The sequence below is a fragment of the Paracoccidioides brasiliensis genome (assembly GCF_000150735.1).
Source record: "Paracoccidioides brasiliensis Pb18 unplaced genomic scaffold supercont2.1, whole genome shotgun sequence".
In the NCBI taxonomy this organism is placed as follows: domain Eukaryota; kingdom Fungi; phylum Ascomycota; class Eurotiomycetes; order Onygenales; family Ajellomycetaceae; genus Paracoccidioides; species Paracoccidioides brasiliensis.
Window position 1 is genome coordinate 146,019 of NW_011371358.1, and position 27,529 is coordinate 173,547.

At 45.7% G+C, this 27,529-nt stretch overlaps 8 protein-coding genes and 2 non-coding genes across 10 annotated transcripts; 3 read left to right on the forward strand and 7 right to left on the reverse strand.

Annotated features, from left to right (window-relative positions):
* Window positions 1-1,683: 1,683 nt before the first annotated feature.
* Window positions 1,684-3,249, reverse strand: PADG_00043 (uncharacterized protein; the record flags this gene model as incomplete). Its single annotated transcript, XM_010757875.1, has 2 exons — window positions 1,684-2,924; window positions 3,099-3,249. 2 exons carry the CDS (start codon window positions 3,247-3,249, stop codon window positions 1,684-1,686), a joined length of 1,392 nt encoding a protein of 463 aa, XP_010756177.1.
* A 1,594-nt stretch (window positions 3,250-4,843) lies between these two features.
* PADG_00044 (uncharacterized protein) lies at window positions 4,844-6,440 on the reverse strand (the record flags this gene model as incomplete). The annotated part of the gene is made up of 3 exons (XM_010757876.1): window positions 4,844-5,456; window positions 5,520-5,845; window positions 5,901-6,440. The coding sequence occupies 3 exons, from the start codon at window positions 6,438-6,440 to the stop codon at window positions 4,844-4,846; spliced, it is 1,479 nt and encodes a 492-aa protein (XP_010756178.1).
* A 1,837-nt stretch (window positions 6,441-8,277) lies between these two features.
* PADG_00045 (dolichyl-P-Glc:Man(9)GlcNAc(2)-PP-dolichol alpha-1,3-glucosyltransferase) lies at window positions 8,278-10,209 on the forward strand (the record flags this gene model as incomplete). The annotated part of the gene is made up of 3 exons (XM_010757366.1): window positions 8,278-8,518; window positions 8,585-8,747; window positions 8,802-10,209. The coding sequence occupies 3 exons, from the start codon at window positions 8,278-8,280 to the stop codon at window positions 10,207-10,209; spliced, it is 1,812 nt and encodes a 603-aa protein (XP_010755668.1).
* Window positions 10,210-11,098: 889 nt separating this feature from the next.
* PADG_00046 (mitochondrial 54S ribosomal protein YmL37) lies at window positions 11,099-11,842 on the reverse strand (the record flags this gene model as incomplete). The annotated part of the gene is made up of 2 exons (XM_010757877.1): window positions 11,099-11,340; window positions 11,425-11,842. The coding sequence occupies 2 exons, from the start codon at window positions 11,840-11,842 to the stop codon at window positions 11,099-11,101; spliced, it is 660 nt and encodes a 219-aa protein (XP_010756179.1).
* Window positions 11,843-12,277: 435 nt separating this feature from the next.
* Window positions 12,278-12,348, reverse strand: PADG_11041. The gene has a single exon. It is a non-coding gene; the product is annotated as a tRNA-His (tRNA).
* Window positions 12,349-13,794: 1,446 nt separating this feature from the next.
* Window positions 13,795-16,373, reverse strand: PADG_00049 (uncharacterized protein; the record flags this gene model as incomplete). The annotated part of the gene is made up of 3 exons (XM_010757367.1): window positions 13,795-14,171; window positions 15,118-15,666; window positions 15,746-16,373. The coding sequence occupies 3 exons, from the start codon at window positions 16,371-16,373 to the stop codon at window positions 13,795-13,797; spliced, it is 1,554 nt and encodes a 517-aa protein (XP_010755669.1).
* A 2,447-nt stretch (window positions 16,374-18,820) lies between these two features.
* On the reverse strand, window positions 18,821-18,936 carry PADG_11042. Its single transcript, XR_007137619.1, has one exon. It is a non-coding gene; the product is annotated as a 5S ribosomal RNA (ribosomal RNA).
* A 1,281-nt stretch (window positions 18,937-20,217) lies between these two features.
* PADG_00050 (T-complex protein 1, delta subunit) lies at window positions 20,218-22,231 on the reverse strand (the record flags this gene model as incomplete). Its single annotated transcript, XM_010757368.1, has 8 exons — window positions 20,218-21,066; window positions 21,120-21,523; window positions 21,596-21,764; window positions 21,817-21,846; window positions 21,913-21,942; window positions 21,999-22,021; window positions 22,073-22,124; window positions 22,181-22,231. 8 exons carry the CDS (start codon window positions 22,229-22,231, stop codon window positions 20,218-20,220), a joined length of 1,608 nt encoding a protein of 535 aa, XP_010755670.1.
* A 355-nt stretch (window positions 22,232-22,586) lies between these two features.
* PADG_00051 (26S protease regulatory subunit 7) lies at window positions 22,587-24,074 on the forward strand (the record flags this gene model as incomplete). Its single annotated transcript, XM_010757878.1, has 4 exons — window positions 22,587-22,681; window positions 22,740-22,854; window positions 22,909-23,138; window positions 23,195-24,074. The coding sequence occupies 4 exons, from the start codon at window positions 22,587-22,589 to the stop codon at window positions 24,072-24,074; spliced, it is 1,320 nt and encodes a 439-aa protein (XP_010756180.1).
* A 521-nt stretch (window positions 24,075-24,595) lies between these two features.
* PADG_00052 (succinate dehydrogenase [ubiquinone] flavoprotein subunit, mitochondrial) lies at window positions 24,596-26,871 on the forward strand (the record flags this gene model as incomplete). Its single annotated transcript, XM_010757369.1, has 5 exons — window positions 24,596-24,767; window positions 24,827-24,900; window positions 24,965-25,128; window positions 25,201-26,589; window positions 26,652-26,871. The coding sequence occupies 5 exons, from the start codon at window positions 24,596-24,598 to the stop codon at window positions 26,869-26,871; spliced, it is 2,019 nt and encodes a 672-aa protein (XP_010755671.1).
* Between the last annotated feature and the right edge of the window lie 658 nt (window positions 26,872-27,529).

Here is a 27,529-nt window from a genome sequence, read left to right on the forward strand (position 1 = left end):
GACCCCAGGGGGAAGAGGATTTTGAAGATTCAAGGTTGTTGCTTCGGCGACACTAATATTCCGATCTCCGATGAAATGCGAAGACGAGAATCTTGATCCAAAAAAAAAAAAAAGAAAAGAAAAGACGATGAACATTGAAATATCGAATAATCAACACCCAACTACGTTGTCGGAAATCTTAAGCTTGCGCTTTTCTCATCACATTCCTTTTTAATCTATTGTCGTCCGTTCGTCTATTTCCTGGGATAAGTCGATATTTACAAAATGTCATCCCCAGCTATCTCTTCCCTCTCTACTGGTAGGTTGCAACACAACACGCCTTTCAAAGCCCGGGCGAACTCCGTTGCCGCCCGTTCTTTATGAGTCACCTGTGAATGCCCTCAATGAGTATGCAGAAGAGCTAACCAATCCCCATTTCTTCTCTAGACAACTCCACCCCCTTCAATTCCTCCACATCCACATCTTCGTCATCATCAAAACCCAAGGTATTCCATTCCAGGTTTCTGCCTCCGCCCATCTACCCTCCCATAACTAGTTCCCCCTCCCAAATCCAAACCCCCGATACTAGAAATTCCAAGCAATATATCATCTAACGTAAAATTGAAAGCAAAATTTATAGCCATGCTGCGTCTGCAAACCTGAAAAAGCCGCCCGGGACGATTGCATGCTCTTCTCAAAATCAGACGACCCTGCACAACAGGAATGTCGACCACTGATCGAGCAGTATAAGAGTTGCATGGCCGGGTATGGGTTTAAGATATGAAATAAGATGGTGCCTTAGAATATTTACGTGAAATACCTTTCTTGGCTACCCCGTTTGTGTATATGGATATGAGCAGGAATTGGATTTGGGATTTATAAATATATCTCCCCTGGGTGCATTTATGGCGTTACTTTAGTTGTTACATTACTTTATATCTCCCCTCCCATTTACGTTGCTGCTTGGTTAGTTATCTTCCCGGGGCAAGGCGATTGGAGATGATCATGTATGTATATTATTCGAGACAGTGCTTGTTTCGTCTTGTACATATTCATTATTTTGGGTTAATCTAATTCTAAACTCCTTGGCTTCGCATCAGCCTTCATACTGTATATTATATCCTTATAAATTCCTCCATACTGGCTGGAAGATGATGAAAGAAAACCAGGGCCTTCGGATCAACGAAAATTCATGTCATATTAGAGCAATACTCCCTCTCTCGGTCCATAGGCGCTTCCTAATATTTAAGGGGATAGAAAAGAATACCACACGACGTTTAATCATGCAATGCAACTGAAATGCAGATAAGAATATGAAAACCGCAGAAGGAGAGAGGGGTTGACGGGGAAGGAAATTAAAATGAAACAAAACTTCCAAAAGGAACGCCCGCCAAAATCGAAGTAATATAAACTGTAAGAAAAGCAGTAATTGAAATCAAAAATGAAGTAGAAATGAATGCCGGTAGCGAATTGTGATCCCACTTCTCCTAAAGTCGGGAACCCTGACTCCAATTTGGGAAACATGGAATGGTCATTGAGAAAAGTCGAGCCGAAGCAGCATTTTTCTATAGTCGTGAATTCGGATAGATGATATTAAGCTTGGAATCGGTTCAGGGGCCTAAGGGAGGGAGGATCGACAGGCCCACAGATGAGCTTACCAAAGGCTATCTGAGAGAGCGAGATACAGCAGGGGTTGACTGCTAGTTATGAAGCACTGATGCTAGACCCCGCGCCACCTCCAACCCATCGAATTCTTCTCAATCCACCTTTGACTGCCTCTTTTCCACAGCCGGCTCCCACCTTGGCACTTGATAAACTACCATCTCCTGAGGTCCCATTAAGTAATACACCAAGCCCGTTATTCCCAAGACCATGCGCAGCCTCAGTGTGCCCCACTTCTCTGCCAAGAACGTATCCAGCCGAGAAGCTGATGGCAGAGAATAGAACTACTACGCCAGCACTTATGACCCAAGTCATAACGGTGGGGCTGATTATGGATGAGGTCTGCGGCCCGACAGCTCGACGGGATCGCTTTGATGACGGAGAGCAACTTCGCGGGAGGCTTACTTTTCGCCTTGTCTTGTGACCTGTAGTAGGAGATGCGGCACGTTTGGAGGACGAGGACCGTGGGGTAAAACACTGTCCCGTTGCGCTATTTAAAGCGGGAGGTGCTGCTCTGGCAGCTTCCTCGCCGGGGTCGTCTCCCAAAGCAACAGATTCAGGGACTAATCGGAATGAAGGAGGCTCAGGTCTCTCAGTCGTTGGAGGATGAGTATCGTGTTTGGACAAGCCGCGAGCAGCCGCTGCGCAAGATAGAAGAGTCGAGAGGCTTGCTCGCAGTGCAGCATCATTGTCGGCTTGATAGGACGGGGATATCATATTGTAAGGAGAATGTTGCTGTTGGCGCGTATGTCTTGAGGAGCGTAAACTTGAGCGCGAGTTTCTTCTGGTTCCCGTTGTGTAGCTAGAGGAAGATGGAGCTTGATTTGCCACAAAGGCAGTTGTTCTAGATCGTCGAGTTTGAGAGGCAGGAGGATGTGAGAAGGCATTTGGCTGAGGAGTAAACGCCGGCGGGTTTGGGCTCACACCAATAGCCGTAGAGTTATCATCTTCATCGCTGGAAAACGCAGCGTCAGAGGCTGACGAGTTACCGTGAAGAAACACTGCATCTCCACGAGATCGAGCGGCAACATCTTCATTTGAACCACTCAGCACACGATCTGAATCGCTATCGCTCTCCTCATATTCGTCTTGACTACTTCCTGGAACGCTGGGCGAACGGTTGGAGTATTGACCGTTCATACTATGGGGGACCGCGCTACGACGTGGAGCCCTACAATGTCGATGTTGTCGTACCCGAAGGCCTGTTGTGATGATATCATCGTTTGTAGCAGTTGAGGATAAGGAGGAGGAGGATGGTTGCGACGCAACTTCAATCCACGAATCTGTGTAATAGCTAAATGAGTACATGGCGTACGAACAAGGCGGGCCGAAAACACCAAAAGAAATGCAACAGGGAAAAGAAGGTTGGCGATCAATATGCATGCTTGATACTCAATCTGGCCGGTTTACTCCTTGTTGTTCAGAGATTGCCACAGGTGGTTAACCTGCTCACGTACCTTCCGACCTGGTGTGCTGTCCACCAGACACGTTTCGTGATCGCATAACTGATTCTCGTGATGCTGAGGTGGCATCCCGGGGGGTATGGTGTCTTCGTTCCTGGTTCCCGTCATGAACAGGGCAAGGCGGATCAAGATGGTTTGGCTGCATTGTAGCTTTCGGAACTTTCGGGCAGGGATGATATATCAATGAAGTCAGGGTGGAGTATCTATCCACCAGAGGGGAATCGGGGCAATTTGAGATGTGGAAAATGTGCTGGTTTCGTATCCCACTTGAATAATATTGTCTGGTCTGACGACTTCGAGCGAACAGGTGTAGCAGTGAGTCGAGGTCCGGAACTACGGCTTTGATAAAGATTCACAGCTCCGTGAAACTGCCAAGGTTTCGTTGGGGAAACGGAGAAAGAGATTAAAGTGAAACTAAAGACAAAGAAGAAAAGAACCGCCTGATTGAGAGGAAATTGGGCTGTCTGCACATGGAAGTGGGAGAAGAAGAAATACACAGAGCCTCGTGGTGGTCATCAGCTGATACTGAAAACTGGGTATGCTGATATGTATGAGCTGGTTAAAAGTGAGGGGGGGGAAGCTATATGTCAGAGGGTATGCACTTCAGCAATTAAAGACATAACTACGCAAACCTGTCACTCTCGTCGAAACCAGAAACAAGGAGACAAGAAAAAGAGCAAAGGACGAGCCTTACGAGGATGAGGATGAAGACAAGAAGAAGATCGAGGACGCAGATGAGAAGATGTTGAGAGGGCGTTGATAGGGCTTGGAACCGAAAGGGGATTGGGCTGATGGCAGGCAATGACGCAGTGCGTGGTGTTTGTCGACAAATCTGAGGCATTAAGGCCTTGAACATGCGATGATACGCTTGTTTGAGCAGCGGTTGCGTGCACTTAGTGGGTGGCTTGGGCGTGGTCGAAACCAGACATAGGCTCAGCTTCGTTGCCTGATTGGGCAGAGAAATCAGGTGATATACCCCGCTTCGTAAAAAATGTTTCATCTACAAATAGTTATTTGTCACAATTAACTCAACTTCAGGTACCCAGAGAGTTAAAATAAAACAACTTTCAATCTTTTCTAATTAAACATCTTTAAAGTGTTAGAATGCCATTTAAAATATGCAGCAAAAGGAAGAAATATAAAATAATAGCCTTAAATTTATAGTAATTTTTATTAAAATTTAAAAATATTTTCAATATTTAATATTATATATTATATACTTGATTATCAACTTTATATAGTTGATAAAAGTAAAATTATATTTTTAATTAAGTTAAAAATTAAAATTTTTATTGGAAATATCTATATATATTAAATTATAATCTGTAGAATGAGTCAATCTTTTATTGTTAGTTAACTAGCTAGTCAACTATCTACATTATGTAAAATCACATGCAGCCAACGGCTAACGCTAACCCGCATATGCCTCAACAAACTTTAAAGGCATGAGACGAAGGATATGAATACAATTTTATTCGTAGATTACTATGTCAACTCGAATTGGGTTTACTTAAACTAACTGCCCTGGCATGGAACAAACAAAACTTTTAGGATAAACAAAACAAGAACAAGGGAGCAATGATAAATCAAATAACATATAAAAAACACAGGAGATATACTATCATACATTACCTACAAGCAAAGAGTCCACGGCGCCCTATTAATGGTCATTGAAGATCCAAAACATAAAAAGCTAGCCAAAACGGGTATCGTATCTGGGACAGCCTATCTAGGTTGACCTAATCAAAAGTCGTCTTCTTGCCCTTGTAGTCGCCAAATCCACCACGGTTTGTGCTGCCACCACGGCCTCCACGAGGGGCACCACCGCGACCACCACCACCACCACGGCCACCGCGAGGACCACCTCGTCCACCACCACGACCGCCGCCACCACGGCCTCCAAAACCGCCACGATCTCCAGAATTTTGGCGCGGTGTGCTGAAATCCAGTCGCATAGCACGACCTGCAAGTTCCGAACCATTGAGAGACTCGAAAGCGGAACGAGCCTCATCGATGGATGAGAACTGCACATAGCCAAAGCCCTTGGGACGGCCAGACTCGGGATCAGTTGGGAGACGAACACCAAGAATAGATCCATACTCCGCAAATGTCTCAGAGATCATGTTTTCGTCCGCGCTGAAGGCAATGTTGCCGATGAACAAAGTGTCGCTCTCGGGGCTCCTCTGGTCGCCGAAGTTTTGGGCTCGAGATTGCGCACGATCTCTGGGGGCAGCATTTGAACGGGCGTTGGCGAAATCCACGTTGAGTTTACGTCCGTCGAGCTCTGTATCTTTCTTGGCTGCGTGTGCCTTGACGGCATCCTCAGCGTTGGTGAACTCAACGTAGCCGAACCTAGAGGGAGCCTCATGTTAGTTACAACAGTTGTTTCGTGTCTTGAATAGGTAGGTCACCCACCCTTTCGATCTGCCAGTATCACGATCGGTCACAATGCGCACTCCAGCGAGTTCACCGAATTCTTCGAACTCGGATCGGAGCCACTCTTCGTCGACATTCCATGACAGATTACCAATGAAAAGATTTCCACCTTCAGTTGGTTCCACCTTAGTCTTCTTGGGGGCCACGACCTCCTCCTCGTCCTCAGCCTTACGCTTCTGGGATTTGAAAGCTGGAGTTTCAGTCTTAGCGCTCTCCTCTTTCTCGGAATCCTCAGACGACTCATCAGATGAACCCTCCGGAGACTCCTCGTCGCTTTCCGAATCAGACTCTTCAGTAGTTGACTCCTGTAGAATAAGTTAATGAGATACTTTAATCATGGCGGAATTTGTGAAGGCTCACTTTTGCTATCGCTTTAGCAGATGGTTTTTTTTCTTCAGCTACAGATTCTTCAGAGTCAGAATCAGAATCAGAGTCAGCTTCGGATTCAGATTCAGACTCCTCGCTCTCACTTGTATTAACTTTCGCAACGTTCTTGGTAGATTTCTCATCTTCAGATGAAGCTGATTCATCGGATTCAGACTCGGACGCCGATTCGGATTCGGATTCCGACTCGGGTTTGGCAGCCTTGGTGGCCTTGGTGGCGGGTTTGGCGACAGCAGGCTTCTCCTCTGCCTCACTTTCGCTCTCGCTTTCGCTGCCAGAAGATTCGGCACTCTCGCTTTCCTCGCTTTCCTCGCTTTCCTCACTTTCCTCTTCTGATTCCGATGATGGTGTGGGAGCCTTCTTCTTAGGCTTCTTGTCTTCCTTGACAGCCTTCTTGGCCAAATCCTTGCTCAATTTTGGAGTTGCAGATGGCTTTGTCACGGCGACGTTCTTTACCTTGGACAGGTCTTTGACTTCCACCTTTCCAGCCTTCGTTGATGATTTGGTTTTCGACATCTTTATCCAGAGAAGGTTAGTACCCTCTATGCTAAAGCTCAATAATAAGGAAGGCCAACTGGACAGTAAAGAAGGAAAGAAAGGGCCCTCACAGTGTATAAATTTCACCTCAAACAGTGTTAGGACAAATATGTGCGGCAATCTCTGAAAAATACCCTCAGAACCCACGGTGCGAATTTGATATGTCTTTCTGACAATTCAAGCCCTCAGTAGAACAGGAATGAATAAACAACGATCAGATCGCTGTTATACGCTATTTAGCTCGAGATAAGACTGCAAAAATCTTCTCGATAAGCCAACGCAATTAACACTCAGTAACCCACAAAGGAACAGTCTCAAGCCCACAGTTGACAGGCAGACAATAGCGTGCGCTGTCTATAGAAACCACAAGGAAGCCCCACAGATAAATTCGCAGATTTTCAAGAAGTCCACAGCCCTCAGTGCTCAGAAAAGCCTTAGAAAAGCCCACAGGGATGTTCTTGCAGCAAGTCCACTAGGAAGTGTGAAAAAAAGAGAGAGAAAGATAGTGCTTGAGGCAGTCTTTATCGCTCTAGAATTCACAGATCAAAAGTCCTCAGTGATCTTGGTTCCAGAAGGTTAGGGTAGTATAGAAGGAGTGGGGAAAAAAATGGAATGTTTCTGTGAGAGAGAAGTAAGAAAAAAGCGGAAAACCGCTCTGCAATAAAAATTAATTAATGAGCCGAAGAAATAAGCGGCTGGCGGCTGACCGCTTTCGGTTAATCATGCGCTAGTCCTCTAGCGGGTTAGCGGTTACAGAGAAATTTATGCAGCCAACTTAACTTACTTCGGTTTAACCCAGCTAACCGTCTGCGGTGCCAACCAAAGGACGAATCTTGAGAGGCAGAGCCGGAATTTGTCACTATTCTTTCATATAGTTACCGGGAAATTGATCCCACTTCTGTTATTAAGGCCATTGATTCTTCGTTGGCTCTCGTTGTTGGCCTAAGATGCTGATCTGGGAAACTAAGCAACGGTTTCTCGCTTCATACAGAGAGCTGTGTTGCAATGGAAATATTTGTTGTCCACAACACTCAAAGCCGCAGAATGTCCTGGCTATTTGCCGCATAGTGATGAAGCACAAATAGTCCATGGGATACGCATCCCTTCTGGTAGTCTCATGGACCTAGAACTAAGGCCAATGCATTGCACAATAGTTATGCGCTTGACCCTTTCAACCTGCGGATCGGCATGAATTCAAAAACCTACTGTATTTGCAATTGACTGTTTTACTATTTAGGCTCAGGAAGACCTTGATCACTAATAAGACGCTGATGCGGGCCACCAGCACGACATAGGGCAGAAATGAGGTCGTAATGCCGGATCTCAGAAACCATCTGACTTTGCAATTGGCAAGAAGTGGTGAACTCCACCGGATTTTAAGATGCTTTCCAGTAGTGAAGAATTCCGCCGCCAGGAATGTATTCATAGGCAAAAGCTGCTTCCTGATACCTGAGCAGGCCAGAAATTCTATCGTGAACGAATTCATACACAGCCAGCCCCCGAGATTGGATCCATATATATATATATATATACATATATATATATAACTGATATTGAAATCCATTGGCCTGGGTATAAGTTTACACTAGAACAGAAGAAGGCTAGCGCATAAATTCAAGCCCAAGGACCCACACCAGAGAGGGTACCTGGGAGTACCTTCTGTCCCGCCAATCTTCGCAGCAAATCGCGGTGTGATGAAGTTACCCTCTCCCTGAAGATCCAAGTTTCAAACCGCGAAGAGGGTTTTGGCTTATTATCGGTGATATCGGCTCTTCAAACCCGTAATCCTACGATATGGTCCTCACCAATTGGCACAATGGGGACCCAAACAACACCGTCTCCTTCGCATCGTCCCCGCAAGAAGAGAAGATTGCTATCAGCCCAATCTAACATCAATCTGATTGTCAACGCGGACTCAAGCAACCCTTCTCCTGCTTTTCCGCTCGTATCGTTCCTGTGGCCTGCGCGTGCTGGCATATCACAATGGGTTGTTTTGCCTCTGATTCTGATGGTTGTTGGGCTGTTTCGCTGGTCAACAAGTCTATGGGGATACTCTGGTGGGATCTAAATCGCCACTCAAAATCCTCAAATGGATCAGTAGCTAACAATGGGCATTTCCACAGGTCAAAATACCCCCCCGATGTACGGTGATTTTGAAGCGCAGCGACATTGGATGGAAATTACGTCTCACCTCCCCATATCGTTATGGTACTTCTACGACCTGCAATGGTGGGGTTTGGATTACCCTCCTCTGACTGCGTACCACAGTTGGTTCTTGGGGAAGATGTAAGTCGCGCAAACCCACCAAGACATCTCCGGTCTGAAACTGATGTTAGATAGCGGTTCGATCATTGACTCGTCATGGTTTGCTCTTGACAAGTCTCGCGGGATGGAGGGGCCGTTGCTTAAGGTTTACATGCGTGCAACGGTCCTGGTCTCTGAATATCTCGTCTATATCCCTGCTATTGTAATCTTTCTCCGGAGATACTCTCGAGTTCTAGGAATCCACATATGGGCTTCCTCTATTGTTCTTGTTGCGATCCTGATGCAACCCGCTACCATTCTGGTCGATCATGGACATTTTCAGTTCAATACCGTTATGTTAGGGTTAGTGGTTGCAGCATCAGAGAGTATGTTCGCCGGCCGGATGCTTTGGGCCTGTTTGTTCTTTGTGTCAGCCCTATGCTTCAAGCAAATGGCATTGTACTTTGCCCCCACGATATTTGCCTTCATGCTAGGTGCCTGCTTTTCACCTCGTGTTAGAATCGGTCGATTAATCAGCATCGCTTTCATTACCATACTCACCTTCGCACTGCTCTTTGCTCCTCTCATAGTTGCTCCCCTCTATGATAACTATCTCGGCATTGAGCGTCCACTTCCCAGTCCGCCACTTCTTCAGAGCTTGCCAGTGAAATTGGACGAATCCTCATGGATATTCCCTCCGGTGCTTCAGCTTTGCCAATCCATCTACCGCATATTTCCATTTGCGCGAGGCCTGTTCGAGGACAAGGTGGCTAACGTATGGTGCACAATTCACACATTTTACAAACTAAACAGATTTCCCTCAAGCATACTCCAACGCGCCTCTCTTGGCGCAACCCTTTTATCGATCATCCCATCCTGCGCATTAATTGGTCTATTCCCTCGACCCGCACTCCTCCCATTAGCTCTATCAAGCACAGCATGGGGATTTTTCCTTTGCTCATTCCAAGTCCATGAAAAGAGCGTCCTTTTACCACTCCTTCCCATGACCCTACTCCTGGGCAGCGATGGTGGCCTAGGCAAGGAGACACGAGCCTGGGTTGGCTGGGCTAACATGCTTGGCGTGTGGACTCTGTTCCCACTCCTACGGCGAGATGAACTACGAGTGCCCTACTTCGTCCTTACCATGCTGTGGGCATATTTACTCGGCCTCCCGCCCACGTCACTAGATTTATATCGCAATAAATCGGTATCTTCCGAATCTACGCAGAGTTCTAGAAATTTGCATGTTCTAACGAAGTTGTTGCATTTGGCTTATTACTTGGCTATGATAACATGGCACTTTCTTGAGGCGTTTGTCCCTCCACCAGCGGGGAAACCGGATTTATGGGTTGTGATAAATGTTTTGATCGGGGCATCAGGTTTTGGTATTTCATATCTATGGTGCACGTGGAAACTTCTTCAGCAAAGTGGGTTGATAAGCTCATCTGCGACTTTCAAGACAGAACAAGGGTCGCACGGAACAGAAGAGAAAAAGAGGCAATAAAGGATCCAATGGAAAATAGTTCCTGTGATAAATATTTTCATTCGATCCTTTTGCTTTTGCCTTTATTTTTTTTTTTACCTTACCTTGGCTTTTAATCCATGTACTTGTCAACGAAATGCCTTTCCCTTACTCTTTGAGTTCTTGTCAACTGCGTGCTGATGTTCCCTGTCTGCATTTCTCTCACTTTTACGATACCCCAAATAAAACTGCTGTCCCAATTGACATTTTTACTTCCTTTTCTAATTCCTATAGATATACAAATATATTATAGTTTCTTTCCACAAGAGAACTTACGAGATTGAAAAGCGCGCCCTTTGTAGGTAACATTTCGTGGGCCTGGCATCTAGAAAAGGGGACAGCTTTTGGATAAAATAGGCTTAGGCAGTTAGGCAATAATTCCATATTATCCGTGTACTACATCTGAATAACACTGCCATAGCTAGAGATATGAACATGGTTAACTTAGATGACATAAAAACGAAAAAACTAAATAAATTCTCCTCTCCTATAATACAGATTTCAGTGTAACAGAAATGGCTTAAAAAAGAAACGCTTTACCCCTTTCCCAGTACACAACAAAACCCGTCAATTATCACGAACAAGATGAGCGAGAAAATCTGTTGAATCAAATGGCACCCATGGAGTTGACAGAAGACTTTATACATCCCATGATTTTAGGACAGACATATCTAAATCTTGAAAGTTACCCATGAAAATGCGATTGATTCTCCCTTCCCTTCTCATCTACTTCTGTATACAGGCTTTAGCACGCATTGGAAATTCCTCCAGCAACTGATATCATCATACAGAGCTTGTGAATCAACAGCTGTTGTGCCAAGATAGACAGAAATACAATCGATGAATGCCGATGCTCATGTCGCCCCCGCTTTTACATTCCTTGAAGGTAATTGGCTTCCTTGATGGCCTTTCTTCGGGCAGCTCTTGCGCTCTTCGTAATTTGTGCGCGCGTCTCAGCACTAGAGGAGGCAAGTTCAAGAGATCCTGGAGATTGAGCCACTGCATCGGCTGGAGTGATATCGACGGCTTGTTCATGTAGTGGGATATTGCGTGGATCGGAAGCGGTACTGTTTGTCATTCTCTTTTCATGACGAAGTTGCTTTTTATTCATAGCTATCTTCATGGTTAGAATTGAAGTGTTGTAGGCAATACTTATCTACGTGGTTTATGTTTTAGACATAACAAAAAAAAACTTACTCGACGTATCTACTTCTCCGTCCGTGTTTGACTTTTTCTTTGCATCATCCAGAAGAGACCATAGCCAATCGGGATACTCATCGTCCTCCAATGCAAAAACTTCTGGCTGATTTTTCATATAATTTAGTCCCTTCAATTTCGTGCCGGCGGGCGTACCACTGATCACACGCGGCGGCGCATCTTCCTTGGACTCCGGGGTTGCAGGAGGAGGAGGAGCTGCTCCTGGGAGGGCGGTTGATGGAGAGGAGGATGACAGAAAGGGTGTGGGAACATCGGTGGTCGGTGTGCTGTATGCTCGGAGAGTCTGGTTTTTATAAGGAAAGAAAACTGTGCATCGTGATGTTTGGATAGACTCAGGGTTTGGTTGTTGGAAGGGGAGACGATGGAGGAGACTTGTTCTGCAGCGGCGGTAGAACATTTTGGAAAATGTAATCGGGGACAAATATAAGGAGATAGTAGTAAAGTAAAAAAACCAAAAAAAAAAAATACTACATAGGTATATTCCGCGAAGAGTGACAAGTCAATCGTACATGATTGACCCAGTTGATGAGCTTCATGTTATATTGCGTCGTCGGCTTAAAAAGTGAGTTTGATGCCAAGGCCCAGAAAAAAGTTATATACATATGTATATCACGTGATTTAAAATCTCTAAGTTGGGTAATGAGTGCGCAATAGAGATCATCCATGGATGTTTATTTTAGTGAGAAGTTGTAAAAGCTATACGTGTGGATCAGTGTTCACTTGCAAGTAGTGACGAAGGCATGCAAGAAGTGGGTGAAATAAGGTTGGATAAAACTGGAAAGCGAAAAAATCGAAGCACAAAAACGAACAAAAACGAAGGTAAGATTTACTTTGACGGTGCTGGGAATCGAACCCAGGCTGGCACGGCCACAACGTGACGTCTTACCACTCGACCACACCGTCTTATTTCTCTTGGCTCTCTTTAGCCAAATTGAAGACTGAGAATTTACTTAGAGAGTTACTCCAACGACCGAACCTTGGAATGGAACACGGTTCCCCGAGAGAACAAAATCTGCTTTTGATGAAGAATTGCATAAAAGAGACGAGAGCAACACTATCCTGTCATTCTCCACGTTGCTCCCATGGGAGTTGTGCGGACCCGAAAATATAACCGCTAAGTTGTCAGCGACCGGATATGTGTTATGGTCGGCATTCGGAAATCGGCCACGGCCCGATTTTTGGGGTTTGATTTTATTTCGCTCTCGGGCCGATTCCACATCATGCTACTGGTTGTTTCGGTGGAAAAGCCAGAGCTTGTCTTTGCAAGAACAAACTTCACCTTCCATGAAAAAGAGTGCTCTCAACTTTGGGACTGGGGATAAACTTCCAGTGATGCAGTATTAAATTGTTGAATATAGAGATTCACGAATTAACTTATTGAGCGCCAGCAGCTTGCTGCGGTTTCTTCTGCGGTCCAGCGTTAGCGCTCCCTCATACCAATTGAAAATATGATATGGTATTTTAAACACTTACGATACTTACGATGTTGGATATTTGGCTACCTTGATGCTGTTTCGGGAACCGCTAACCCGACATCTGCATTGAAGGAATACCAATCCTTGAATTTCAAAGCGGCGATTTGCAGCCCCGCACCCCCCTGAAACTGCGGCAGACATTATATACTTCATAGCAACCTTCGGATCACTTCTATCGGAGTCTCTTCAATGACATAACACTTCCCAGAACTTGTTCCTCGGAGTGGGATAGAAGTAACACAGATATCTATATTAGTGATATCGCTCTTGGGTGTTCACAATGTCTTCAAGCTCCATAGTTTCTGGGCCATTACTGTGTTGTGTCTCGCTTTATGAACAGATCAATTATTGAATATCTCGATTCTTTCTTCATCTTCTCTGATATTCAAAATGTTGCTTCAGCGAATGCACCTGATCTTCTCTCATTTGCTTTCATTTGTGTCCACCCAATCCAGGATTCGAAATCGTCAGACCTGTAAACTGACAGAATGGCGGACTTGATCGATTGCAAAGGTTGCTAACTACGAGAACGACTATATGCTGGGGGAAAACAGGTTACATGACGGAAGGGTCCGACATAAACCTCCAACCCTGATTGGACGGAATGCTGCAGTTCCCCGAGTAGTATAGGGACTTGTACGATACAATGCCAGCTAGAAGCTTTCTACGTGTATAAAGCGGGGGTAGGCATTAAGTCCCCTGTTATTAAAGCGGCATTAAATGTGTAGTTCAAGGTGTGTCAGCATAGAAAAGATTTTTTGGATTCATGGTTTTGACCAAACGTAGGAAGCCTCGACGGAAACTATGCTCTTGGACATTTTTGATACCGACATCGTGAAAACGGATGATTATCTATTTGTATACCGGCCATTTTTTAATGGGGGTGTCGAGTGCGAGCCCTGCGGAAAATGCCGCTATGATGGGAATTGCATGCATCTCCGAATCCGACTGTGGTGCACGCTATTGCGGACTTTTTGGGAATACCAGGCCTCCTAAAACGCTCCATTAAAAGCATCTGCCATCTCCTCGATTTCGGCTGGTCCACAGAGAGACTCATATATGCAATGAAGATTATGTTGCCGACTTCCCATGACAAAAATCTCTGCGAAGCAATGGCATCTGTTGCTGCGGACCATATCAAAGAACTTTTGGAATCTGAGACATAAACGTTGAGCTTAATATGACGAATCGCATGAACTTGGGTATTGCGGGCCACGCTGGCTAGAGGGCCGGCGAGAGCAGCCCCTGTAGCTGTCGTTGACGTGGTCGTTGCGAGTCTCTTCCTTAGCCCTACTCCTGGAATTTTGCTTTGGAAATTGAGATCTTCAAATCTCTATTTCTTTAAATTTGGTGTTTTCGCCACTTTAACTTGGACATTCTTTTCTAGTTTTGAGATATAATGTTTCTAGTGTAGAAAGCTACACCGTCCACTTCACTTTTCTCTTCCCAATGTCACAGAAAAACTGAATCACCCATCATCCAACGTCGTTCTTCGAAATCCGTGATATAAAATGACTACAATATTAGCCTATCCCATTCTATCCCATCATACCTTCCTCCCTCCTTTCCGCTCACTCCAGTTGCCTCCCTGAGAAATATAACAAGGCGCGAAATCCCTCCAATTTTTAGATCTAAATGATATAGAACGCAAGAAGGACGAGAAGCATGGAAAGCCTCAATAACGCCAGCCGGAGTTGCTCCCTCATATATTCCTGTCGGGGAGTTAGGGCAAGTATGTCGTGAACATGAAGTTGAAATCGAAGAACACCATATAGACCTGTAACATACATTTTGGAATACGCGGTGAAATAGCGATGGTGACGTAGCGGCTGCGCCAAAAACAAGGCCAGGTTGAAAGGGTGAAATCAAATAAGACAAACATACAACGCCTTACGTGTCCCACAATAGGTTTGAAAGCGGGACAAATGGAAAATACATGTGTTCGTAACGATCACGGAGCATTCGTGGGGAATTATGGGTAGTTTTTGAAAGACTTTTCCGTCCCCACGAGGCTAATGGCAGTTATGTCCAACGGCCTAAGTATTAAAATAAATATGCCGACTAAATCAGTGCCCCTCTGACTCGACGGCTCACTCTCGTATATAGGAACTAAAGAATTCGCCTCAGACAAGCTCTCCTATCATTGAGGCCTCTAAACTCCGGCTACAGGGCCCTGTCGACCTTGATTATTTTTCACCATAAGACATGAAACTCATCACATGATTTTCTGGTATTCCCGGTCTTGTTCTTTCGAGGTTAAGATTTGACCCGAGCACAATTCCTTCTGGTGTAGTCACTGAAAATTGGGGGGTAACCTGTTCAGTTGTGTTTGCGGTTATCCCGACCCGTAATTCTCTTGGTATATTTATTAATTGTCTCTCTGGTTCTCCTGGAAGCTCTGCACGGTAGCGGCTCTCCGTATTAGCAAGCTCAGATGTAACACTCTCCCGGGACGGAACGGTCGCGAGCATTTCGGCACGTGGTATTAAATGACTGCTTTCAGTACTTGAGTGGGGATGTTCGTTGAGTGTTGCTAGTGAGCTCGCAGTCCTAGACCTGAGATTCTGATTGAGATCTGAACTACCAAAGTCAGATGTCCCCAATGAGGGAGAGTTAAAGGACGAAACCGAACTGCCTCGGAAATCAGGTGATCCCATGAGAGTGGAGGAGTCCGAAGAAACAGACTGGTGAGACTTTGTAAACTGGCTTGTCGCGTCCCTGTTGGTCAATGTTCCGCTTCTATAGACTGTGGAAAATGAAGGTTAATGGTTAAGAAACTGCAATGGGATAAACGTAAAGTGGTGAAAATATCAGTATAAACCAACCTTTGCTGTTGTCCAATGGTTTATTGAATAGATTCGGAGTATCAATGAAACTCTTCTGTGGATCTACTTTGGAGTCTGCAAAGCCCATACCCGTCATTCCGTCGTCGTCGGGCGGGAGTGGAGAACTTAGGTGTTGGCTTCGCTGCGCTTTTCGACTTTTTCTCCAAAGGAAAATTAGTACTGCTAGAATAAGAGACAGTGAAAAAATTCCCCCAACCACCCCTCCAACCAATCCCCCATTTAGCTTTTTAGATGCATTGGACTCCTGTATTGGTGCTGCTGGACTGATTGTGGCGTTCGGTGCTGCTGAGGTAGGATCTGTTGGTACACCGCCAGATGGAAGTGTGGGTGAAGGCGAGTTTGCCAAAGTGGGCGAGAACGTTGTTGATGTTCTATAGGAAGAGGCTCTAATAGACGTAGATGCAGACGAAGATCGAGTAGTTGGTGAAGTTGAAGTTAACGATGACAATGCATTAATTTGCCCACCTGGGCTCTCGTCGTCAGGACATTGTGCTATTGGAGGCCCCTTGCACGGATTGGATTTGCAGCATCCGTTAAAATTGTAACATCTATAAAATTGAAACCCTGATGGGCAGTCATTTGGAGCACGATGCGAGTGAACAGGCATCTTATCCCATTGAATGTATTGTTCCAATAAAGATTGAGATTGCGTGAAGTAGTAGCTGGTATTGGCAGTCCACTAGATGAAGAGTTGATTTGGGTGAACAGTGACAGGAATTCATAAAGGCAGTTATTCCATTGAGGAAAAACAAGCAGCCGATGTAGAAAATATATGAAAGAGATAGATGAAGTGATATGAAATTGCTGGCTGTGCCACCTTGGGAAATCTGACTTGACTGCGTGCAAACACTGAGACACCAGCAAACGGCCAAGAAGTCAGAAAGAGGAAGAGAGGAAGAGGAATAATATCAACAGTAATAAGTTATGCTCGTTTTATGCCCTGCAGAAATATCAAAACACTCATCTAAGCAAATCTTTCCCTCCCCATTCAAGGTGCACTGTTTCATCCTTTCGCCAAAAATCATAGATCACAGAACTGGTTTGATTGGCATTCAAAAGCCAGGTCCCCTAGTCAGTTAAGTACTTAGGTCAAGTCCGTATGACAAACCCCGCATGACCGGGGTTGTTTAGCAGTTCCCATTTTAATTCCGATACTCCGTACACGATACAACGTAAAATGTCCTGTATCCCAAGGTCTCAGCAATAATGCTCAAAAATGGACGGCTGAAGAGCCCTGCAAGATTGAGGAATAAAATCGACTCACCTTTAATACTAGCTATTCCGTCCATACCAGATCACCCAAGAGGTCGAGATTTTCGCGTGGCTCCTTCAACTTTCTCTTTTTCAATCGACAGAACAGTTGCAGCTGAATCCTGCGGCTTCCGGAACAACATCTTAAAATGGGGTCCCCAGCAAAAAATGAACATCCGACTTTCAAGGCTGTAGTTATGTAGATGTACATAAAAACCTCTTTGATAATATTTATTGTTCCTAGGTCAACGCCTCTTCCGCAGGTTGGGTCCATTATCGGCGAAGCCATATTAGTTACCTTACCAAACAGTTTAGGTCCAACATTAGCCATCAGTCCCATGATGATTGGCTGGATCCGTTTGAATGGCGTAATATGTGAACGCCATCTATGGATGTGCAACATCATCAGTACGTATCCGTACGTTCAAAACCAATAATGCAATGTGTGTGCCTCTGTATATCGTCGAACAGTTTGATGCTTGATAATTCCCAGCTGAACAATCAGCAAATGTTCTCTATCAAAGCCCTGGATTGAGAGAGCGATAGGACACAAGGCAGATCCGCTAATGATAATGCTTGATCGAGATACAAGTCACTTTGCTTGCAAAGTTAACGCGACCAAAAATTTCGAGGACGTAAAGACGCAGTGTCATTGCTTCCTTGTTTCCTCTAGAACTTTGATGAAAGTCGAAGCCCAGGACTCTCCCCATTTCTGGTTCCCAACCTTCTGAGTTACAACACGTTGCTCTGGATAGACAGAGTCCCCAGCCACATCTGCAGCTGCCAGATATCGTCCCACCACCACCATCCATCCAATTCCGTAGAACGAACGCATTACTCCGAAATGTGCATTCCCTTCCGCTGCTTCAATATGAAGAGCAAAAGTGAAGCGGAGTAAGCATTCTCGTAGGCAGTGACTATGCTTCCTAAGAAGCTATCTGTCATAAATTTTAGCCCCCTCTAAGCCTGATTCATTCTCTTAATTCATGGATTAATAGTATCAGTATTAGCCAGATAAATGCCTCTCCCTATGTAACCCTCATTCTTAGTTAAATCATTTGGTGATTGTCTCGGTATTTGATAGATAAGCTCACAACGCAGCATTTCTCTAGCTGTCAGAAACTTGAACTATTTGACAAAGGCCACCATGAAGATGGCTGTGTCGAAATGCTGTATGTGAAATAAATATACGTGTGAGTTTGTATTTTATACAGGGATTGCAGGACGAGTTCTGCCCAGTTCTATGGGCCAACCGTTGGCTCGTCAATCAATTTTCATGATTTCAGAATTGTCGAGTAAGAAATGATGTGTTGTGATTCAAGGGGTAACCAGGCGTAAAGCACCATTGCAGGGAAATACAGGAAGAATAGGTGTTCATTCGACAATGATGGAATGAATATTATCTATCCGGCGGGCACGGAACGGATAAATAAATTAGTGGGCCCTCCCTTAAAACACTAAAATTGATTCCAACCAACGAACATTGTGTGAAATAATTCCAGCCTGCTGCGGTTTTGCTTCACAGCTGCGAACTAAGACACTGGCAATGCGAGAGTATAGAGGAGATGTGACCACCAAGATTGGATGTCAGGGAATCCAACCCCGCCGCTGCTCCCCTCCTAATAAGTTCCCTTGTGAGTTACTCCGTATGAAGTAGTTATTATGATTCTTGATTCCCGGCCTATCGGTCAGGACTCAGCTTTGTTTAAGTAGCAGGGAGAGCCCGGTTACCAAATTAACGTCGACCTCTGATTGATATAAAAAGACACAAATGTATTTTTACTCCAAATAAATTTAAGAAAAAACATACGAAAGCCCGGATTCGCTGGTGGTCACCCACCCAACTACTAGCAGGCCGGCGAGTGGCTTGAGTACGGCTGAGCGGACGGGAAGCCCTATATTCCACTCCCTATGTTCGTATGTGTTGTTCATTGCATTTTTCAACTATTTCAATGTATGACCAGTGCGATTTACTTTATTCTGGGGCTTTTTCCTCAAGGAATAATATTAAGTTGCATTCTGTCGACCGTCCCAAGGAAAATTGATCAACAATGAACTTTCCCAGAAATTCTTTGGCAGCACACACTCTACCTCTTTGATGAATATCGATGCCTCCTGGGCGGTCATCACAGAAGATTCACGAAAAACGACTACCTCATTTGGCTCGCCGGCATTTCATGACTGTGATAGTCATGGGTTTTTTGGGCAGTGCTTGTGCTTTTGAAGCACCGATCGAATCTCTATCCCGGGCAAGTCTTTAGGACTATCCAATGAGCGTTTTACGGTACATCCCCGCCCACGTACTGAGCTATTTATCCCCGGGGATTAACTTTCTTATCAAGGGAAATGATCCTTGCCAATTACCCCATGACGCGGACACTACATCCATACTGCACTGAATCTGTGTAGTTGAATGGAGCTTAGGTCTGACCTACGACCAAGTTCCCCAACCTGTACTCAACGTCAGGGTGAAAATTCGATATATTCTCGTATTGTTCCCAGAGTCAGACACCCTTCTGTCACGTGACTCAGTTTTCCACCTTCTCATAGATGGTCTCATGGTGCAAGTGATCAACAAAATCATTCTCAAGGTTCAAGAAATCAGTCCTGCCTCTATCCCTGTGGGGGATAGATCGAATTGAATTCAGCCATGTCTATTATATGCCAGGACTGCCAGCTAACCCTCTCACCCCCACTATTCACCACTGACAACAAGTCTCCAATAGAGCTCTCTTCTAGTGAAGCTAGCTATCATAGTTACCAAGCTGCTCCGATCTTGTTCACAAGAATGAAATTGTTCTACACTACGCGCCATCTGCAGATAATGTGGTGGATGGTCTTATCAAGCCACTGGGAGCCACTAAGTTCGCACACCGGAAGGAGATCGTAAAGTTGAGAAAATGAGAGCTCCGTTTAATGCTCTCTCCTTTTTAACTAGTTTTTTCAGGAGTATCAGGAACTTGGGAAATCAAATACGAATTATTCGAAGTAAACAAATAATTGATTCATCACAGGTTAATCTAAGATATGAATTGTCACATCACCTAAAGCATTGAGATTTGATTTATTCTAGGCGAACCAGGCTATCAAATACAGCCTTTTTAACCTTTCTCTAATTACTCGTTTTCATTGACATTGACGTTAAAACAACTTGGACCAGCAGGGAAAATATAACCCACCAGTCAATCCATTTTCACTTCCTATCTCGAGAGAGCAATATCATCAATTCGTAGGATCAACTTCACCGTTTCAGCCGCGAGCTCGATCGCGCTCGTGCTCACAAGTAGCGGCTGCAGGACCCTCTCCTCGGCAATATTGTCCTTAACCCCTCCACTTCGGATGCTCACGCCGGCATTTTTCTCTCCCATGGCGTGTCGGTGGTGGAGATCGGTGACCACTTTTATACTATTCAATCCGGCGTTCTCTGCAAGGGTGGTGGGAATGACCTCCATCGCGTCAGCAAAGGCTTTCCAGCATATGGCTTCCGTGCCTGTAAGAGCTCGCGCCTGTTTTGCTAGGGCCTGTGCAATTTCGATCTCAGGGGCACCGCCGCCGGCAATGAGAGCGCGTTTCTTGACAAGGCATCGAATCACGCAGAGGGCGTCGTGTAGGGATCGCTCTACTTCGTCAAGAACGAGGCTGTTTGCGCCGCGAGCTACAATAGACACAGTTTGATTTGCGGCAGCTGATCTGATGCCCGTCACTTTTGTATACCGTGATCCATCAGATTGCACCTCCTCGATCAAGTCCGCGGTACCGAGCTTGTCTTCCGTAAACGAATCAATATTGGCTATGGGCTTGCATCCTAAACTCTTACAGAGAAATTCCACTTCGTCGCGTTCAATGTCCTTGACGGCCAAAATCTTCACGCGGGAGAGGAAATAGAGGGAGATGTCGTTTACAGCATCGCGAAGGATGGACTTTTGAATCAAAAGGACATTGCACTTGGTCTTTGCTATTTTCTTTACCATGTTAAGAAGATACATGCGCTCTTCTTTAATGATCTTGTCCATCTGCCGATAGTCGTTGACAACAATTTGGTTTTCCATCTGACGCCACGGTTAGTATGATGATACTTCGAGACATGAAGTCAAGGACATACATCTGGTTTGGGAGGGCTTAGTTGGAATTGGATCAATGCAATTCTAGCCTTCTCAACCCTGACTGGACCACCTGCGCTTTTCAGGACTGATTGATTCAAGATCAAACCGTCCACCATTTCGCTGTCCTCAATCGTGCCACCCACTTTCTTCACGATCCGAATATTCCGAAGGTCAGCATTCTCTGCCGTTTTCGGGTCTATCGTTTTCAGCACGGAGTCAACAGCGATTGGACCAAGGAGATTTGAATATTGGGAGACGATCTTCGATGACAACGAGGTTGAAGCGGCTTGAAGAAGTGTTGCGCGATCTGAAAGGGATATAGGATGTGACATGTCGTGGAGAATCTTAACCGCAGCTGCAGCTGCTCTTTGGAAGGACTCAGAAATAACGGTGGGATGTATTCCTATTCGGAGAGTCATGCGTCAACATGAACTTGATTCACTAGCTAGACAGAAGGAATGCGAAAGAATCCCACCTCTCGCCAATAGTCGATCTGCAGCTCCCAAGAGACTCCCCGCAATCACAACAACAGATGTAGTTCCGTCACCAGCTTCCACATCCTGTGCGGCGCTAAGGTCCACCAACATCTTTGCGGCCGGGTGCATAACAGCCATATCCTTTAACATGGTGTTTCCATCGTTCGTCTATTATGATGTTAGATATGTATAGTTGGAAGTTGGGGTCCGTAGAGCGTACGATTATGGTTTCTCCTTTTCCGGTTTGTATCTATTTCAGGTCAGCCTTGCTACCATCTGTCATCGCCGTAATCGTTTTTCCCGGGGTCAATTATACCATCTTATCCATCCCTCTTGGTCCCAATGACTATCCAATGTTAGCCCACATTTCTAGCCGATAAAGGGTATTTGAGAAAGCAATACCGTTCTTATGGCATCAGCAACAGCTACAATAACAATTAGTACATGGCTTTAGATAGTTTAACGGCTATACATACCTCTAGCTGCCATGATATTGGCGGTGCGCACTGCCATGGGCTTCTCCTTATCCTATTGAAACAGTGAGCAAATACGGGTTAAAACAGGCCATATGTGAGCGTACGAACCTTGAAGTTGCCATTTCCGGCATTGCCAGAAGAATTTAGAGCGAGCGCCATCTTGAGCCTCTAGTGATGCAGAACAAGGAGAAAGGGAGTTAATATGTGGAGTGTTGGAAGGTTGTGAAATCGAGGGCTAATTGAATTTCCCACCGAGATGCTTGGCGATTCCTCTACACTTAGTGCGGATGACAAGCTCCCAGCCAACCTTACCTAACCTAACCTAACCACCTGTGAGCTTGATTCCAAACAGACAAAATCAACAACATTCCCTCCAGCAAACATCAACTTTCTCAGTTCTTAACCTTCCTCTACTGGTTATTAGAGCAAGGACACATCTACATTTCTTACGTGGCCACCTTGCAACCGTCGCTGCTCACCCTATCTCTACCTACCGTCGTTGCAATCGGTCATCATGCCCAGCGCCACGGGCCAGAACTGGGAGAAGTACAAGAAGAACTTTGCAGATGACGAGCAGGAAGAGAAAAAGATCACACCGCTAACAGACGAGTACGTTTCCTGCCCTTTATCTGGAGCTGTTGTTGGAATTTCGACTAACCCGTCAAAGGGATATTCAAGTCCTCAAAACCTACGGTGCTGCTCCCTATGCAGCCGCTTTGAAAAAACTCGAAAAGCAAATAAAAGAGAAGCAAACAAGTGTCAACGAGAAGATTGGTGTGAAGGTATCTTACCCCGATGCTGTCTATTTGGGTGATGATGAAGCTTACCAATTTTAGGAATCTGATACTGGACTCGCGCCGCCACATCTCTGGGATGTTGCTGCAGATCGACAACGGATGCAAGAAGAGCAGCCATTACAAGTTGCACGATGTACAAAGATTATACAAGATGAGAAGGATCCAGAGAAAAGCAAATATGTCATCAATGTCAAGCAGATAGCCAAGTTCGTCGTGAACCTCGGCGAGCGAGTGAGTCCTACAGATATTGAGGAGGGCATGCGCGTTGGGTAAGAGATATCTATTTGACTACAATTTGAAGGACCGTTAACTCATGCCATATTAGTGTGGATCGAAATAAATATCAGATTCTCCTTCCTCTGCCTCCCAAGATCGACCCAAGCGTTACAATGATGACTGTGGAAGACAAACCCGATGTGACATACGGAGATGTTGGAGGATGCAAGGAACAGATCGAGAAACTTCGGGAAGTCGTTGAGATGCCTCTACTTTCACCGGAGCGATTCGTCAGTTTAGGAATCGACCCACCTAAGGGAGCACTGCTCTACGGCCCACCCGGTACGGGAAAGACACTCTGTGCCCGAGCCGTAGCCAACCGGACGGATGCGACTTTTATTCGGGTTATTGGCAGTGAACTTGTTCAGAAATATGTTGGAGAGGGAGCCCGAATGGTGCGGGAGCTCTTTGAGATGGCCAGGACCAAGAAGGCCTGCATCATTTTCTTTGACGAAATTGACGCCATCGGAGGGGCGCGTTTCGATGATGGAGCAGGAGGAGATAATGAGGTACAGAGAACCATGTTGGAGCTGATCACTCAGTTGGATGGTTTCGATTCCCGAGGAAATATCAAGGTCATGTTTGCTACGAACAGGCCGTCCACTCTGGATCCAGCCTTGATGAGACCTGGGCGTATTGACCGGAAGATCGAGTTCTCCCTTCCAGATCTGGAAGGACGGGCCAACATCCTCCGCATCCATGCCAAGAGTATGTCAGTTGAGCGAGACATCAGATGGGAGCTTATCTCTCGACTCTGCCCCAACTCCACTGGGGCAGAACTAAGAAGCGTGGCAACTGAGGCTGGAATGTTTGCTATCCGGGCACGGAGAAAGGTTGCGACGGAGAAGGATTTTCTAGCTGCAGTCGACAAGGTGATCAAGGGGAACCTGAAGTTTAACTCAACTGCAACATATATGCAGTACAACTAGGATTGCGCTTAATTGTACAGCACATAGCATGAGCAAACAGGGTGGAGGGAGTAATGGGGATTTTGTTCTGTACGATGGTTCTGGAATGCGTATGATAATACCGGTTCTTTTAAGACTTTCATTTATTTATTTCCTTTTACCCACCCCCCCTCCTCAAATTTTCGTTTCTTATAGCAATGAAATACATACAGGCCATCAAGCACACCTCTTCACCATCGTAATTTACATAGCCCTACGAAGAATTCCTGTTTTGTCTGCTTCCAGGAGTGTCACGTGTTCTTGGGGAAAGCAACGGGCTAACTCGGAATGATTACCTCTATGTGCGTTGTGATTGGCTGCCGGGCCGGCTCTCTACCTCGGAAAACAAGAGAGAAAAACGCTTTCTATGTAAGTCCGTCAAACCTCCGCCGCAGTTGCGATTTTCTAGCTTGCAATGACTGATGCTGTATGATATCTTGTGTCAACATCCAGTCATTGCTTCGATTAATTGGTTCCCTCAGCGTCCTGTTATCTGAGGCATCATGAGCTTTATCAGCTTGCGGAGCCTGGCTCCCGCGACAAAGGTTCGCCGCTTCGCAAATTTCCAACCACCCTCGCAATCAGCGGTTGCATCTGAGCTGACCTGTTCTATCTTCCAGTTCACAAAAACTTTGAGACATCAGAGACGCCTGTTTTCGTCTTCACACCCTGCAGGTATGTCGCGGATCCACGTCACCGTTAGAATTGCTGCCATTGACCCTTATTGAAAACAGCCCAGATATTCGCGAACCAACCGCTCCGTGCGAAAGAAGCTTCTCCGTTTGTTTCGAAAAATTATCCTGTCATTGTACGTACTCCCTTTTGCCTTCAAGTTAGCGTTTTGGAGGGGTGATATGTCTGATTGTTTACAGGATCATGAATATGATGCGGTCGTTGTCGGTGCTGGAGGTGCTGGTCTTCGGGCTGCGTTTGGTCTAGCAGAGGCCGGGTTCAACACAGCATGTATTTCGAAACTTTTCCCAACACGAAGTCACACTGTTGCAGCTCAGGGGGGTATTAATGCCGCTCTTGGGAAGTACGTTATTCAATTGATAAGGCTTCATCATGAAAATGCGACAGACGTTGTGGACTAACTCCAAAATTCTAGCATGCACGAGGACGACTGGAGATGGCATATGTACGATACAGTCAAGGGATCTGACTGGCTGGGTGATCAGGATGCTATCCACTACATGACAAGAGAGGCACCCCAGAGTGTCATCGAACTTGAGGGATATGGATGTCCATTTTCACGAACAGAGGACGGCAAGATCTATCAACGTGCTTTCGGTGGACAGTCACAGAAATACGGCAAGGGGGGCCAGGCTTACCGATGTTGTGCTGCTGCGGATAGAACTGGCCACGCCCTTCTTCACACTCTCTACGGCCAATCACTCCGACACAACACCAACTATTTCATCGAATATTTCGCCATGGATCTCTTAATGGAGGATGGAGAATGCAAAGGTGTAATTGCTTATAACCAAGAAGATGGCACCATTCACCGTTTCTGCGCACACAACACTGTCTTGGCAACTGGAGGATACGGCCGTGCTTATTTCAGCTGCACGTCTGCCCACACTTGTACTGGTGACGGTATGGCCATGGTTGCCCGTGCTGGTTTGCCCAACCAGGACCTGGAGTTCGTTCAATTCCATCCTACGGGCATTTATGGTGCTGGCTGCCTCATCACAGAAGGCTCTCGAGGTGAGGGCGGTTATCTCCTGAACTCTGAAGGTGAGAGATTCATGGAACGATATGCTCCAACGGCCAAAGATCTTGCAAGTCGCGACGTTGTTTCGCGATCGATGACTCTTGAGATCCGTGAAGGGCGGGGTGTTGGTCCTGAGAAAGATCACATCTACTTGCAGCTGAGCCATCTTCCTCCCGAAATTCTCCATGAGAGATTGCCCGGTATCTCAGAAACCGCATCCATTTTCGCTGGCGTTGATGTCACCAAGCAACCCATTCCCGTCCTCCCGACTGTCCACTACAACATGGGGGGTATCCCAACCCGTTACACTGGTGAAGTTCTCACGATCGATGAGAAAGGTCGAGATAAGATCGTTCCAGGTCTGTATGCTTGTGGCGAAGCCGCCTGTGTGTCCGTCCACGGTGCCAACAGACTGGGAGCGAACTCTCTCCTAGATTTGATCGTTTTCGGACGTGCTGTCTCCCACACCATTCGCGATAAGGCATCACCTGGGCAGCCACATAAAGAGATCGGCGCGGATGCCGGTGCTGAGTCGATTGGCATCCTTGATAAAATCCGAACCGCGGATGGATCTAAGTCAACAGCTGAGATTAGAAATGCTATGCAGAAAACTATGCAAACGGACGTCAGCGTTTTCCGAACCCAGGAGAGTTTGGATGAGGGTGTCCGCAAAATCAAAGAGGTTGACCAAATGTTTAATGATGTCTCAACAAAAGATCGCAGCATGATTTGGAACTCTGACCTCATTGAGACACTCGAACTAAGAAACTTGTTGACATGCGCGTAAGTTGTATTCACGTACCGAATCATTCGTTTTTGCTTGTTGTATTCTAACATATCTATAGGACCCAAACCGCCATTGCAGCTGCCAACCGCAAGGAATCCCGTGGTGCCCATGCCCGTGAGGATTTCCCAGAACGTGATGACGAGAACTGGATGAAACACACTTTGACCTTCCAGAAGGAACCTCACGGCAAGGTAGATCTCACCTACCGTGCTGTTAACGCCAATACCCTCGATCCGAATGAGTGCAAGCCGGTCCCACCCTTCAAGCGGACGTATTAGACCAACTTCATCGCGGCAAAAATTAATTACCTTTGGCAATGTATAATTTGAGAGTGAAATTTGCATGGTCCGGATTGCCTATTGGGCGTCCTGGAGAAGTTGGAGCATTCATTCCCTCTATGTTTCATTATACAACAATTTCGCCCAGCCCCTTTTTCGGCTTTCCTGTTATTTTTTGAGTCACTTTTCTATGTTTCCCCCTTCGGTCCCATGTTGTTCGTTCCCTCTATTTTCTCTCTCATTTTATTTATTTATTTATTTGTTAATATTGAAGCGCATTCTTGTCAAAAATTTTGGTCAGTTATTTTTGGTTCGAATCACTCAATCAGCAGTCCATAGTTGTACCATTACTCTGGCGTAACAGTGAAAAAGAGGCAAGCTTGACAATTCCGAGAATAAAGAATTAAAATAGGTGGCAATTCTGCTAGTAGGGAGTGACTCAATTGAACATGGCGTATCTACTATTAGGCTACAAGAAGAACAAAAGCTACTTAATAACATGTCACGTTCGATATTACATCCTACCGTACTTCTTTCTCACATTTTCAAGGTTCCGTCCTCCGGCCAGAAGCAAGTGTCAACGCTAACGAAAGCTTTTAACGCAATTGGCGCGCGCTTATGTCTCTTGCTCTCCTTCGTCCAGACATCCAAACTCCAT